This window comes from Cibotium barometz, chromosome 28 (assembly GCF_041138505.1).
Source record: "Cibotium barometz isolate CiBa-2024 chromosome 28, ASM4113850v1, whole genome shotgun sequence".
Classification (NCBI taxonomy): domain Eukaryota; kingdom Viridiplantae; phylum Streptophyta; class Polypodiopsida; order Cyatheales; family Cibotiaceae; genus Cibotium; species Cibotium barometz.
This window is the reverse complement of record NC_141073.1, coordinates 50,036,128-50,048,411: the sequence shown is the minus strand read 5'-3', so window position 1 is coordinate 50,048,411 and position 12,284 is coordinate 50,036,128. Positions and strand designations below refer to the sequence as shown.

At 40.8% G+C, this 12,284-nt stretch overlaps 1 protein-coding gene and 1 long non-coding RNA gene across 9 annotated transcripts in view; one reads left to right on the top strand and one right to left on the bottom strand.

Moving 5' to 3' along the window:
• Positions 1–220: 220 nt before the first annotated feature.
• LOC147622894 (uncharacterized) lies at positions 221–818 on the top strand. Of its 2 annotated transcripts, none has more exons than XR_015269551.1 (2): positions 221–477; positions 568–818. It is a non-coding gene; the product is annotated as an uncharacterized LOC147622894 (long non-coding RNA). The 2 variants fall into 2 exon arrangements; XR_015269552.1 differs by having other exon boundaries at positions 571–812.
• Positions 819–10,595: 9,777 nt separating this feature from the next.
• LOC147622893 (uncharacterized) overlaps positions 10,596–12,284 on the bottom strand; it is a 42,817-nt gene continuing 41,128 nt past the window's right edge. For 3 of the 7 annotated variants that reach the window (XM_086822508.1, XM_086822509.1, XM_086822506.1), the window contains exons 2-3: positions 11,219–11,279; positions 10,596–11,099 (exon numbers count right to left, since the gene is read on the bottom strand). In XM_086822508.1, the coding sequence (XP_086678634.1) occupies positions 10,674–11,099; positions 11,219–11,242 (450 nt within the window). In that variant the 5' untranslated portion in view covers positions 11,243–11,279 and the 3' untranslated portion in view covers positions 10,596–10,673. Of the gene's footprint in view, positions 11,123–11,218; positions 11,296–12,284 lie in introns of all 7 variants that reach the window. The other 4 variants (XM_086822510.1, XM_086822511.1, XR_015269550.1 and 1 more) reach the window with 3 other exon arrangements.

Sequence of the window (12,284 nt, the reverse complement as noted above, 5' to 3'; positions counted from 1 at the left end):
TTGGCCAAAATCTGTGGAAATTGTAAGCGCTCTTCTGGTTTGTTTTAAAGAGAGAGAGAGAGTGTGTGTGTGTGTGCATGCAGGAAGCAAGAATTCTAGAGGAAAACAATGTGCTTAAACTGAAGGTAAGAAGTTATGGTGGTTATGTATTAATTGGAGTAACTAGTTATGTATTAATTGGAGTAACTAGATGGATATATAAGGAGGTGTATATGGGGTGCAGCTAGCGGAGGCTACTGCATTTATTAGGATGAACGTTCCCTCGCGAGCTTTCATGTGCACTGATCAGAGTACCATCCAAGAGTGTGATCCGAGTAACAACTCGTCCTCCACGCACTCTAGAGTAGCAGCAGCAGCAGCTCCGTCGTCCTCCACGCACTCTAGAGTAGCAGCAGCAGCAGCTCCGGCCAGCTCGCGTGGGCGGCGGAGGGGAGCTCCGGAATCTGCAGGCCAAGAGGAGGATTCTTTGCGGCTTGGGTACGTCTAATTCTGAGATATTGGGTACACATATTCTCAATATATTGTATCGTGCTTCCTACCCAATATTCTCATGCGATTTAATGGCAGCAGGCTAGAGCTGTTTCCCAGTTATAATACAGAGGAGTAACAATACGATGATGATGCGCTGCGCTCATGACAGACGTTGGGCAGCGAGATCTGCAAGAGTGTGTTACCACATTATTATCCCACCACCAAAGCAAAGCTTCTTCTTCTTGTTGTAGATATAAACAGGCTTTCCAGTATTCTTCTTGCAGCAGGAGGATCTCTATATTACTGCCACCTTGTGATGACTGTTACTATAAAGGATACACAGTAAATGCCTGCCTTCCTCTTCTCTCTCTCTCTCTTCTTCTTTTTTTCCTCCTTTCTTTTTTTTGTGATGGACATAAACGTAAAAACTAGAAAACTATGGTCTTTTTTTTCAGTACCTACACATTAGCTTCGCATTTATTTCTTTGTGTGTGTGTGTGTGTGTTTTTTTTTTTTTTGGGTTGGTGAAGTGTGATAATGAGCTACAAAACGGAAGTTCATATAACCAAGAATAAAGACGAAGGTGTTTCTATTTTGATAGCACTGTAGTGTAATTAACAATAATGAATTTTGTAAGTGAGGATTCATAAACTAGGTGATGTGTTTTTCTCATAAATCTCTAAGGATCACTGAATTCAAATATTGATCAATGTGCCATGCCATCTTTAGCGGAGAGAACCCATGAAAGTAATCCAAGAATAATCTTCAATCCAATCAAGAATGCGAGCCAAATTAGACTTTAATGTTTAAATTTGTGTTTTGGGCTAGAGGGTATCATGTGCGTTCAAGGGGTATTTAAAAAACCCCTTACACTTGCATACTTTTATGAATAAAACAACCCCTTTTTCTTCATAAACTTACATTTTTTTTTTCAAAACTTGTTTTAAAAACCCATCATGTAAATGTAATTATGTAATTTTTTAAATTAATATACCCCTCTTGAAAAACTCATGTGTTACACTTACATAGTTTTAGGTGAACCCCCCAAGGTTTTGGAACTTATGTATAACAAATGGAAAATTTACCGTACGAAAACTTTGAGCTTTGATCTTTAAATCTCCATGTGACTTCTTGGAGTTAAAATGTATTTATATGCCTTTAAATTTAGAGAGAGAGAGAGAGAGAGAGAGAGAGAGAGAGAGAGAGAGAAATACTATTGTCATCTTCTTGTATGAATGTCTTCTTATGAGACAAGAGCTATTGCATTAGCTCCTAGACAACCATTACTATCATATATAGATCTAGAGGACATATATTTGGGCAGCATCTCAAACTCACCTCAAAGCACACAAAACGATAGTCATGTTCTTCTATAGAAGATTCTGGGGGGGAGGGAGAGGGAGGGATAAATGTTTTTCTCATTTTTTTTGCATGAATGTCATCTTGTGATACAAGCTATGGTCGAGCTACTAGCTCCTAGACAACCCTTGCTTTCATACATAGCTCTAGAAGCCATGTATTTGGGTAGCACCTTAAGGCACACAAAATGACACAGTCATGTTGTTCTCATGGAATATGGAAAGGTTAAGAGGACTAAGCATGTAGATTGATGTATAAGTGTACTACTATAGAAGATGGGAAGGATGGCCATGTTGTTGTTGTTATGCAAATGAGAGGGTAGAGAGGGGAAAGTATATAAGTTAGGTGTTAGGTATATGGATGTTCTAGGGAGTTTACTAAATTAACTAAACACGTATAGACATTTTGAAGTAGAGTAAATATGTTATATATATTATACATCTTCATACACTACAACACAATGGAGCCAGGCGCGCAGTGCCCTATAACTATGTGTATTTTCTTTGTTTTTTTTCTCAGTGTGATACTCACTTGGCTACTAACCTGGCTCTACTGACCCAGGGCTAGTACAACACACTAGAAAAAAACCCAAAAACGATTTGAACAAGGCACCGGGGGATCACTCATAAATATGTAAGCGTAGCACGTGGATTTTTAAAATTTCTTTTTTACATATGTTTTACATATACAGAAGGGTACCATTTAAAGGGGGTATTCATAGATTGAATAGAAAAAGGGTATGTTTATTCATGTGAAAAATTCACAGCGTGTGATACAGAAAGTTTACTAATAGTGAACCCCCTAAGGAACTGGGTACACTTTTCTCTCATCATGTGGTCTACCTTCTTCTTTTCCAAGAACCACATCAATATTCTTGTTTTTGCACATGCACCTCAATCCCTTCAATCTATCTCTTCATCCTCAAACTTATGTTCTTGCGATACCCCTCATCTCTCACCTTTTACCAAAAGCTCCTACATAAGGCCTGTCTATTTTTTGCCACACAAGCTCATGCCTCAGCCACGCTGCTCTTATCTCCCACAAGAGAAGCTATGTGTTTACATGAAGGCATTTAGTAGATGAATGATTAATGTTAAGATTATACATGTGAGTAGGGCTAATATCATGTACCACTATTTGTGTATACTAGTGCCTTGCTTTTCCTCCACTTGCTTCTTCTCTTAAACTGGTTTTTCTTATCCTCTTCTTAATATAATAAGTAGGGCATGTGTGGCTTGTCTTGTTTTATATCACATAATATTTGAGATTTTCTTTTGTTTTTACATGAAATTTTCATATAAGTATTACAACCCTCTCCCGCACACATAAGGTGAGCAACATCTCTATTGCTATATTTTTGTTCCGGTTCTCTAGTACTCTAATCTCTATGCTCTATACTTTATGCTCTTTGCTATTTTTTTTTAAGTCTCTAGGTGTTTCTTTCGTAAGTTTTTTGAGAAGATCACCATCTTGCAAAAATCCTCTCTAATCCACTCAACTTGTTAATTTAGGTCAGTGTTCTTTACCATTTTTTAATTTATGCATTATTGGCACCCTAGGGTATGAGGGGTCATTTAATGTTTTTATTCTTTTAGTCTATGTTTGTGCTCTTAGATGTCTATGTTTCTTATAGAATTCATGCGCTATGTATGCAAGAAGAGAAAATACATATGCTTTTTGTATGCATAACTAGAGCTTGCAAGCTCTATTTATGCATGCATAGACCATATGTATGCTCTATGTGTACATATACTCTATGTATACAAGCATACAGCATACATATGCTCTCTTGTATGCATAAATAAAGCTCTATAAGGCCTTATTTATAAGCCTAATGCTTAGGCTTTATGGATAGGCCTAACACATGTTAGTATACACTCAATGTCCGCCTCTCAGCATGTGTCTCACTTTGATGTATTATGCACATTTGTTAGGCCCCCATTGTGAAAGAGTGCATATGTCTTTAGTGGGAACCCTGGCTTAGATGCCGATGGGATCATTATTATGACTCTTGATGATGGTTAGGGGTACGAGCATTAACTGGGATCATTATTATGACTCTTGATGATGGTTAGGAGATGGTCAGGGGTACGAGCGTTAACTGGGATCCGAGGAATATTCCCTAGAATATTACACAATTCTTTCTCGCGATGGTATGAAGAATGTTCCCTAGAATATTCCCTTGAATACGAGGTCCATCATTAGTGTGGGGGCAGTGGTCGGTGGGCCACGTTCTTGATACGCAGGCAGTGATGATCGTGTCTATGTAGTGTAACCGCCCTTGTTGTATACGCGTCTACCACACCACCTACAGTACTATATATGGGCATGGTTGCCATGAGCTAAGGCATCCAATGAGCTAAGGCATCAAATGCTTGTGCCCCCTTCTACACCTCATACATACTCCATCCAGAGTTTGTCTAGATCGCCATCTAAGCTCTACTTGAGAGCGTACGGGTGGACAGCACCATCACTTGTGGGTATATGCATGAATAGGTGGTACACTAGCTACCAGATTTTAGGGTTGGGAGCTGGGAGGTAGCTCAGTTGGTAGCCATAGGAATGTTGGGAATTTTAAAAGACTTCAATAAGTTTTTTAATTTATTCAATTCAAGGTGCGGCAGTGCAGAGAAGAAGGAATCTGTAAGTTTTGCTCAAGATGATTGGGCATGGACTATACATTACAGTTATGAACCTTCTATTCATGATGTATGCATGTCAATGGCAGAATCGGATGCTTGGTACTTTGACAGTGGTGTTAGAAAGCACATTACTTCACAAAAAAAAAATTCTCATCTCTGCAATCTTTCCCAAGTGCAAGAACCATCACATGTGCAAATGGTTCCTCATATCCTATCAAAGGAGTTGGTAGAGTTGTGCCCACTGTGCTGCAAATAGGGACGCATTTACTCTTTCTAAAGTTTTATATGGCCAAGCATTAAGAAGAACTTGATGTCAGTTTCAGCCTTAGCCTTGTCAAGCTTGATTGTGAAACTTATGGATGATAGATGTACAGTTCAGGATAGAAATGATGGTTATTCTATCATTGCCTTAGGTAACTTGTTCATGGCCTTTACAAGATGGATGTATTTGAGAAGTTGCAGCATGATGCTTGCTCAGTCTCTACGACTCATGCTATGAGTTACGCAGAATTATGGCATGTACGATTTGGCCATCTCAATTATGGCAGTTTGTTATGCCTTCAAAGGCATGATATGGTGTCTGAGTTGCCAACTCTTGAGACCCCTGCTAAACATGTATGCGAGGGGTGTATTCTTGGTAAAATGCTCGGGCATCATTTTCAAAGAATTGATCTGTGAGAGCTATTAAGAAATTATAGCTTATACATAGTGTTGTATGTGGTCCTATGAGGACACCATCTATTGGGGGATATCTCTACTTCATCACTTTTATTGATGATTACTCCAGATATAGCTGGGTGTATCCATTAAAGCAGAAGTCAGAGGTTTTTATGTGCTTTAGGCACTTTGTATGCATGGCTGAAATTACATGTGAATGTAAAGTTGGCACCTTTCGTTTAGATTGAGGGGGGGAGTATATGTCCAAGGAAATTCATGCATATATATATATGAAAAAGGCATAAGGCATCAATGTACACTGCCATACACACCTCAACAAAATGGTGTGGCTGAGAGGAAGAACATGTCTCTCATGGAGATGGCACGATGTACGGTGAAAGCCCAAGATTTACCTCATGGTTTTTGGTTAGAGGCAACTATGTGCGCAAACTATGTGTTGAATAAATGCCCTACCAAGGCCTTGCAGTCTAAAACTCCTTATGAAGCTTGGCATGGCAGGAAGCCTTCTGTGGCTCATTTGCGTGTTTTTGGTTATCTTGTTTATGCTCTTGTGCCTGAGAAACAACGCAGTAAGCTTGATGATAAGGCAATTAAATGCATATTTGTGGGATACAATTCAAGCAAGGGATATAGACTCTTACCATCAGGCCTTAAAGTGGATTTTGGTAAGTAGAGATGTTTTTGTCGAAAACTCAGCTCAGCCCATGCTTTCATGCAAAAAATAGCAGAATGTATGCTCACATGACATGTTTGATTCTCTCCTACCTTTGTTTAATGGAGGGAAACCATATGTAGAGCAATTGAATGCTCAACCAAGTACTGAAATTCAGCCTTTGCACGTGCAAAATCTGCCTGCAAATCAGCCTTTTGATGAGGCAATTATTGAGGATGTAGTGGATAAGGAGAGAGCAGCCATATAAGAATCTAGGCGTATGCCAAAATGGCTTGCACACACATTGAGGAATAGCAAGTTGGCAGCTCCTTTACCTAGCAAAACTCGTGCAGGTTCTCATGCAGATTATTCTCATGTGGATCATGTTCTCATTTCTACTTTATGTAATAAGGAGGAACCTGTTTCCTTTGAGGAAGCACATTTGAGGAAGCACAGGGGACAGATCTACCTCATGGCAAGAAGGCCATTGGGTTTACAAGTTAAAATGCAAAGCAGATGGTAGCATTGATTGCTACAAGGCCAGACTTGTTGCAAAGGGGTATGCACAGCAAAAGGGCATTGATTATGATGAGACCTTTCCACCCACATCTCATATGACTACCATTAGGTGTCTCATTGCTTTGGCAGCACACATCATGGGTGGAATGTACATCAATTGGACATTAAGACTTCATTCTTGAATGGTGATTTACATGAGGAGATATATGTATCGCAGCCTCCTGGTTTTGCTGTGAAAGAAGAAGAGTCTAAAGTATGCAGGTTGAAAAAGACTCTTTATGGCCTTAAGCAGGCTCCTAGAGCATGGTATGAGAAGATTCATGCATACTTGGTTGCAAATTATTTTTGCAACAGTCCAACAGAGAGTACTCTCTATGTGAAGAGAAGTAAGGACACATTTTTGGTCATCGTTCTATACGTTGATGACATGCTGTCTATGGGACCCGATATAGATTAGATCAGTTGAGCAGATTTATGCGTAGCCCAGGTACGAAGCATTGGCAAGCTGTTAAGCGGGTTTTCTGCTATTTACAGGGCACTCAGTATTTTGGATAATTATGTCCAAAGAGGGGTGAGTCACAGCTACATGCTTTCAGCAGATTGGGCTCGATATTATGACACACGAGTGTCCACTAGTAGTGGGTTTTGCTTTCGCCTTGGTGATTCATGTATATCATGGCTCAGTAAGAAGCAACATACAGTGGCCACTTCTAGCTCTGTGAAGCTAAGTACAAGGCAACTTTTATAGCTACAGTTGAGTGTGTGTGGCTCAGATGTTTTATGTGGCTGATTTGGGTGTTGGGCAGTCATCTAGTACTACAATTTTCACTGACAGCCAGGAGTGCATTAGCAGTTGTGAGGAACCCAAAGTTTCATGCTTGCACTAAGCACATTGAGGTGCATTACCACTATGTTAGGGAAAGACTCTCTGCAACGACAACAAAGATTAGCTTGTGCTATGTGCCTACACATGATAGCATGGTAGATTTATTCACGAAGTCTCTTCCTCATGAAAAGTTCAAAGCTTTTCGTAAAGCTTTGGTCTTACTGCCTTTTCAGGATTGATCGGCCATACTCTGTACATGTTCACATCATCACTCCTCCAGGGGGGATTTGTAGCATTATACGGTAGTGATGTGTGTGAACACACTTAGGACCGTCAGGGCACTTTTTTCCTCACTAGGAGGTTTTTTCTCCCATGCGTATGTACACCCTCTTATCTACTAATTTTGGGGTGTGTACTTATCTTTTGTATCTGGCACACATTTGTTGATTCTAATCTATTGAGTTTGTGTGCTCTCAAGATTTTGATTCTAATCTACTGAGTTTGTGTGCTCTCAAGATTCTCTATCTTATGTGTGTGCATTGTTGCGACCCTAACCCTAATTCCAACATGGGTACAGTATAGTATTGCTTAGAGAATACAGCAGTTTGTGCAGGACAAACAAGAGTCTTGTTTTTGGTGAGTTTGTGTTACAAACAAGATGTCAAATGATGGAATTAACCAGATTATTATTGCAGAGAAGCTTGACAAGAACAACTTCCATGCTTGAAGGTTTAGATTAACAAAATTTCTGATGGGAAAACGCTACTGGGACTACATTGAAGGTGAACATAAGGAGACACCAGAGATACCTGAGATTAATCCAATTGCTACATATGTAAAAGAATACAAAGATTGGAATGAAGGAGCAAGGAAAGTCATGTATTGGCTTTCTATTAGCATACAGGACAGCTTTGAGTTTAGCATTTTCTTCCATCAGTGTATAAGAATTCCTTAGCTTTTAGCTCTATTGTTAGCTTTTCCCTCTCCGCTTCTAGCCCAAGCCTGTAGTAGGAAGCTTCATAGTCTTTTTTGACATTCACAAGCATTTCATTATTTGCCATTTCATGGATTGTCTATATTCTTTGCAGCTCAATCAGCTCTTCATGTACTCTTTTGTAGGCAGCTCTTACAGAATTATAAAAGAAATACTGATTTTGGGGCAGTAGCGACTGCTTTTGTATAGTATCATACACTGTCTTTATGAATTGCCTTGCTAGTTGGTTTCCATGATATTGAGATTATGTTACCTCCAACTTGGCTTCTAGAAAGGCGAGGTCCCTTGATAGAGATTCAATCTTCTAGCTATTGTCTCCCTATCACAAGAAGTTTTAGACAAATTCTCACTTTGCAGATTACGATATCATGAGCTTCTGTGCGGGAGGCACGGCATACCTAGCTAGGTGCGGTTGGGGACACGAGATTGCCGGTCTTAGGTGGAGGACCGGTAGTCCCCTGTCCCTAACCACACCTAGCTAGGTATGTGGTGCCTCCCCCCCCACGGAAGCTCATGATGTTGACCACTATAGGGGGGGGGGGGAAGGGAAAAGGAACCCCTTTCCCACAAGGGAAAATGTCCAAAACTTCTTGTATATGGGCATGGGCCGTGAAGGTTTTGGATTTGGAGCCGACTACTTGGTGGCAACTTTCATGCGGAAGCCACAATTCCCACCAAGGAGTCAAGCGACAAATGGCCCACAGAGCCAGCACCACCAAGTTCTTCTTCAAGCCCACAAAAGGAAGATGAGACCAAAAGATATGAAGGGGGGGGATCGGGGATCCCCTGCCCCCATCCGCACCTAGCTAGGTGCGCGTGCCTCCCCGCGCAGAAGCTCATGATGTTGTCATAATCCGAAAAGTGGAAATTTGTCTAAAACTTCTTAATTTATTCTAAGCTCTCTTTTGACTTGCTTCGCTTCCTCATTGCTATCCTTGAATACAATGTCCTTGGCAATTCTATATTCCCCCCTATCAATGCTCAGAGGTTTATGGCTTGCTTGCAACCTCTTTGGGATTTCTCGTTCGACCCTGAAAACATCCGGTAATCGATCTATTGTCCCAATACCATAATATGCAAGTCTGGTGAGCGAAAGCATGCCACCTAAGTAGAGTTCCATGGAGAGAAATCCAACCCCTCATCCTTTCTTGATGGGTGCTTAGCTGCTTATCCCAATAACTTTAATCTTCCTTTAATCCCCTTTTAGTGTGTAGATCATAGTAATCTAGATCCTCAAGAGAGCACGAACGGGGAAGGTTTCAGACCTCAAATTTTAGCCAAGCAGGCACACATGCATCCCCCAGGTTTACCCTTTCTTGATGAAGAGCAGATAGTGAATGCTAGTGTTGGTGGGTTGCCTCCCTGGTTGGGTTTGTTTGTCGAAAGGTTACTTGCAGTGTAGCAATTGGTTTTAAGCGCCTCCCCTAGATCATATAGGTGCTGAAGAGAAGTAGCAAAAAAGTGAGTGGTGGGACTTTGTTCTAGCTTAAAGGCTAAATCCAGGAGATGCACCTTCAGAACATCTCATTACAAGAATTCTGAAATGAGATACTCTCTAGGCTACCCACCGTGGCTTCTACATCTCATTACAAGATGTCCAATCAGTAAAAACAACCTTCCAGTGATTTGTTATGAAGTTGCTCAGATGAAGTTAAGATCTCTGCCATAAACTATTCGTGTTAAGGGGAGTTGGCGTATTATGTTAGTTCCCAATTTAGAAGAACCTTGTTTTCCAGTTTTTGCTTGATCAAGGCTCTTAAAAATGTTATGTCCTAGCCGACTTGCTTTATGGGTTAACTTTCATGTTTCCTTTAACTCTTGTGCTCTCTATCCTTCAGTCCTTGGCACCCACCACTAGAATGATTGGCAGTCCATGTGTTGATTAGTTCAACCATACCTTGTCTAATTAAAGGACTTCATATCATTGTTGTTGATTTTTAGTGAATTTTGAGGCTTTATTAAAATTTTATGTACATGAGATAAGAATCTAAGCTAAGGTTTGTTATATCTTATTAATTATTTATAGATGTAGAGGAATTTGTGAGACATTGCCAATGCACAAAAATTCCAAGCAATCAAGACAATGTCATTAAGACCAATGATGGCCACACGAGCTTTTGCTGATTGGGGAAGTGATTTTGTTGAACCAATCAAACTCCCTACTAAGAATGCACATGAACAATATATCATAGTTGACACATTATTTGATCGAGTGGATACAAGCAAAACCAACAAAGTGTAACAATGCTAGGAGAATGACAAAGTCTTTGCTTGAGAATATGTTTATGAGATACTTGTGTAATAGAGTTAATTAGTTATAGGGACACTCATTTCCTTAATGAGGTAATTGGGTTCGTGACATCTGAGTTCATGACTATGCACAAGAAATCCATCCTCAAGCTAATGGCGAAGCGAAAAGAACAAACTAGACTCTATGCACAATCTTGACAAAAATTTGTGAGAAATCAACGGATTAAGAAAACAAGGCTTCCATCAATCATACTACATAATTAGTATGTGCTGCTAGTCAGATCAAAACAATGGATAATTCGCAAATGAAGGAACTTTGTGTCGGAGGTCAGATATGAGAACCACACGAGCAGGACGATTTACCGGATCAGTAAATGCCCAGGGATGTTGATTCCTTAGCGCGTCAGCAAGCTCACCAACTGCTTGAAGGTTTTCAAAGTTGAAGATATTTGTGTTATTAGCCAGTGGTGCTGCACAACCTTGAGATGCAAGAATGGTATTCAGCAAAGCCTGCTTCGAGTGTTGCGGATTGGCGCCTTGTGCATTAGCCAAAACATCATCGTGCCAGAACACAATAAGAATGGGATCCTCGACACCAGCATGCTTTAAAGCCTTGTAAAAGTCTTTTCTCATTTCTCCATTAATGCCAAAAACATTGCACTGCTCTTCCAGCGCGGAACGACAAAGGCATCTCAGGAGATGACCCATCTGTAGGGTAGAAAAAGTCACAGCTGCATAAATATATATAAATGTAGTGTGATTTCTCACATATAAATTAATCCCTTGAGAAAAAAAAAGTAAGTGCATTCATACACATGCGTACACACCAGAACGTATTTTCTCTTAAGCATGGCCTCTGTATCTGTATGTCTGTATGCGCATAGATACCTGCATACAAATCATTCTGAAAATCAATATGATTAATGAGCAGATTGACTCTTGGAAATTCCAGCATGTATGTCCATCCAACCACACTCCAACAACACTCCTTCCACTGTGCACAGATAGCACAATACTTGTAGGTTGTGACGGCCGCTTCATCACCGGTGGATTAGAGCCATCATCACCCCCCACAGGAGACGACTGCCCCGCCACTTTAGTTTCTCTATCTTACAGCACCCCATGAGAGAGATACTGAGATGAGAAGATTACACCAGTCTTATGCTAGTTGTAGATATTATACACTTTTGTTGTACCTCAGTAGGAGTATTTTCCTTTCATAGCTGTTTAGGACTGTTTTAGGACTTTTTTAGTCCTTTTTGTCTTACTTTTGATGAGACACCATCAGCTGTGTACTATGTTTTGGTCTCATAGGCCACTGTGGCCTTTCGCAGACATTAATCTCTCTCTCTCTCTCTCTCTCTCTCTCTCTCTCTGGGCCACTACGCCACCACCCTCTACCAAATCCCAAATCAACTTTTCCTTTCTTGGCCATCAGAGCCCCGCGCCCTCAAAACCACCTCTAAGTATGCTGCAGGATGCCATTAACAGGATGCAGACCCGAAAAGCCCAGGACCATATGAGAGACTTCTCTCATGTGAGGGATACATTAGCACCACCATTGACACATACGTTCAATAGGACGATTTGTGAGGGCTTTCCCACCGGCTGGGCACAACTTACACAATCGTTCCCATCCTGAAATCCGGCCACCCCATGGATCCCACTGACTACAGGACCATCATGATAGGCCACACCATGGCCAAGCTACATGGATCCATCCTCCAGCATGAGCTTAGCTGCTGGGATGAGAAGCAGGGATTGATTTTCGGAAGGGCTTTTCAACACTTGATCACATCTTCACACTTCGAGCCATCATTGAGGAGGGGAGGGACCAGAAGAGGAGGGATTCATAGCTGTTCCGTGGATTTCTACAAAGCCTTCAACACAGTA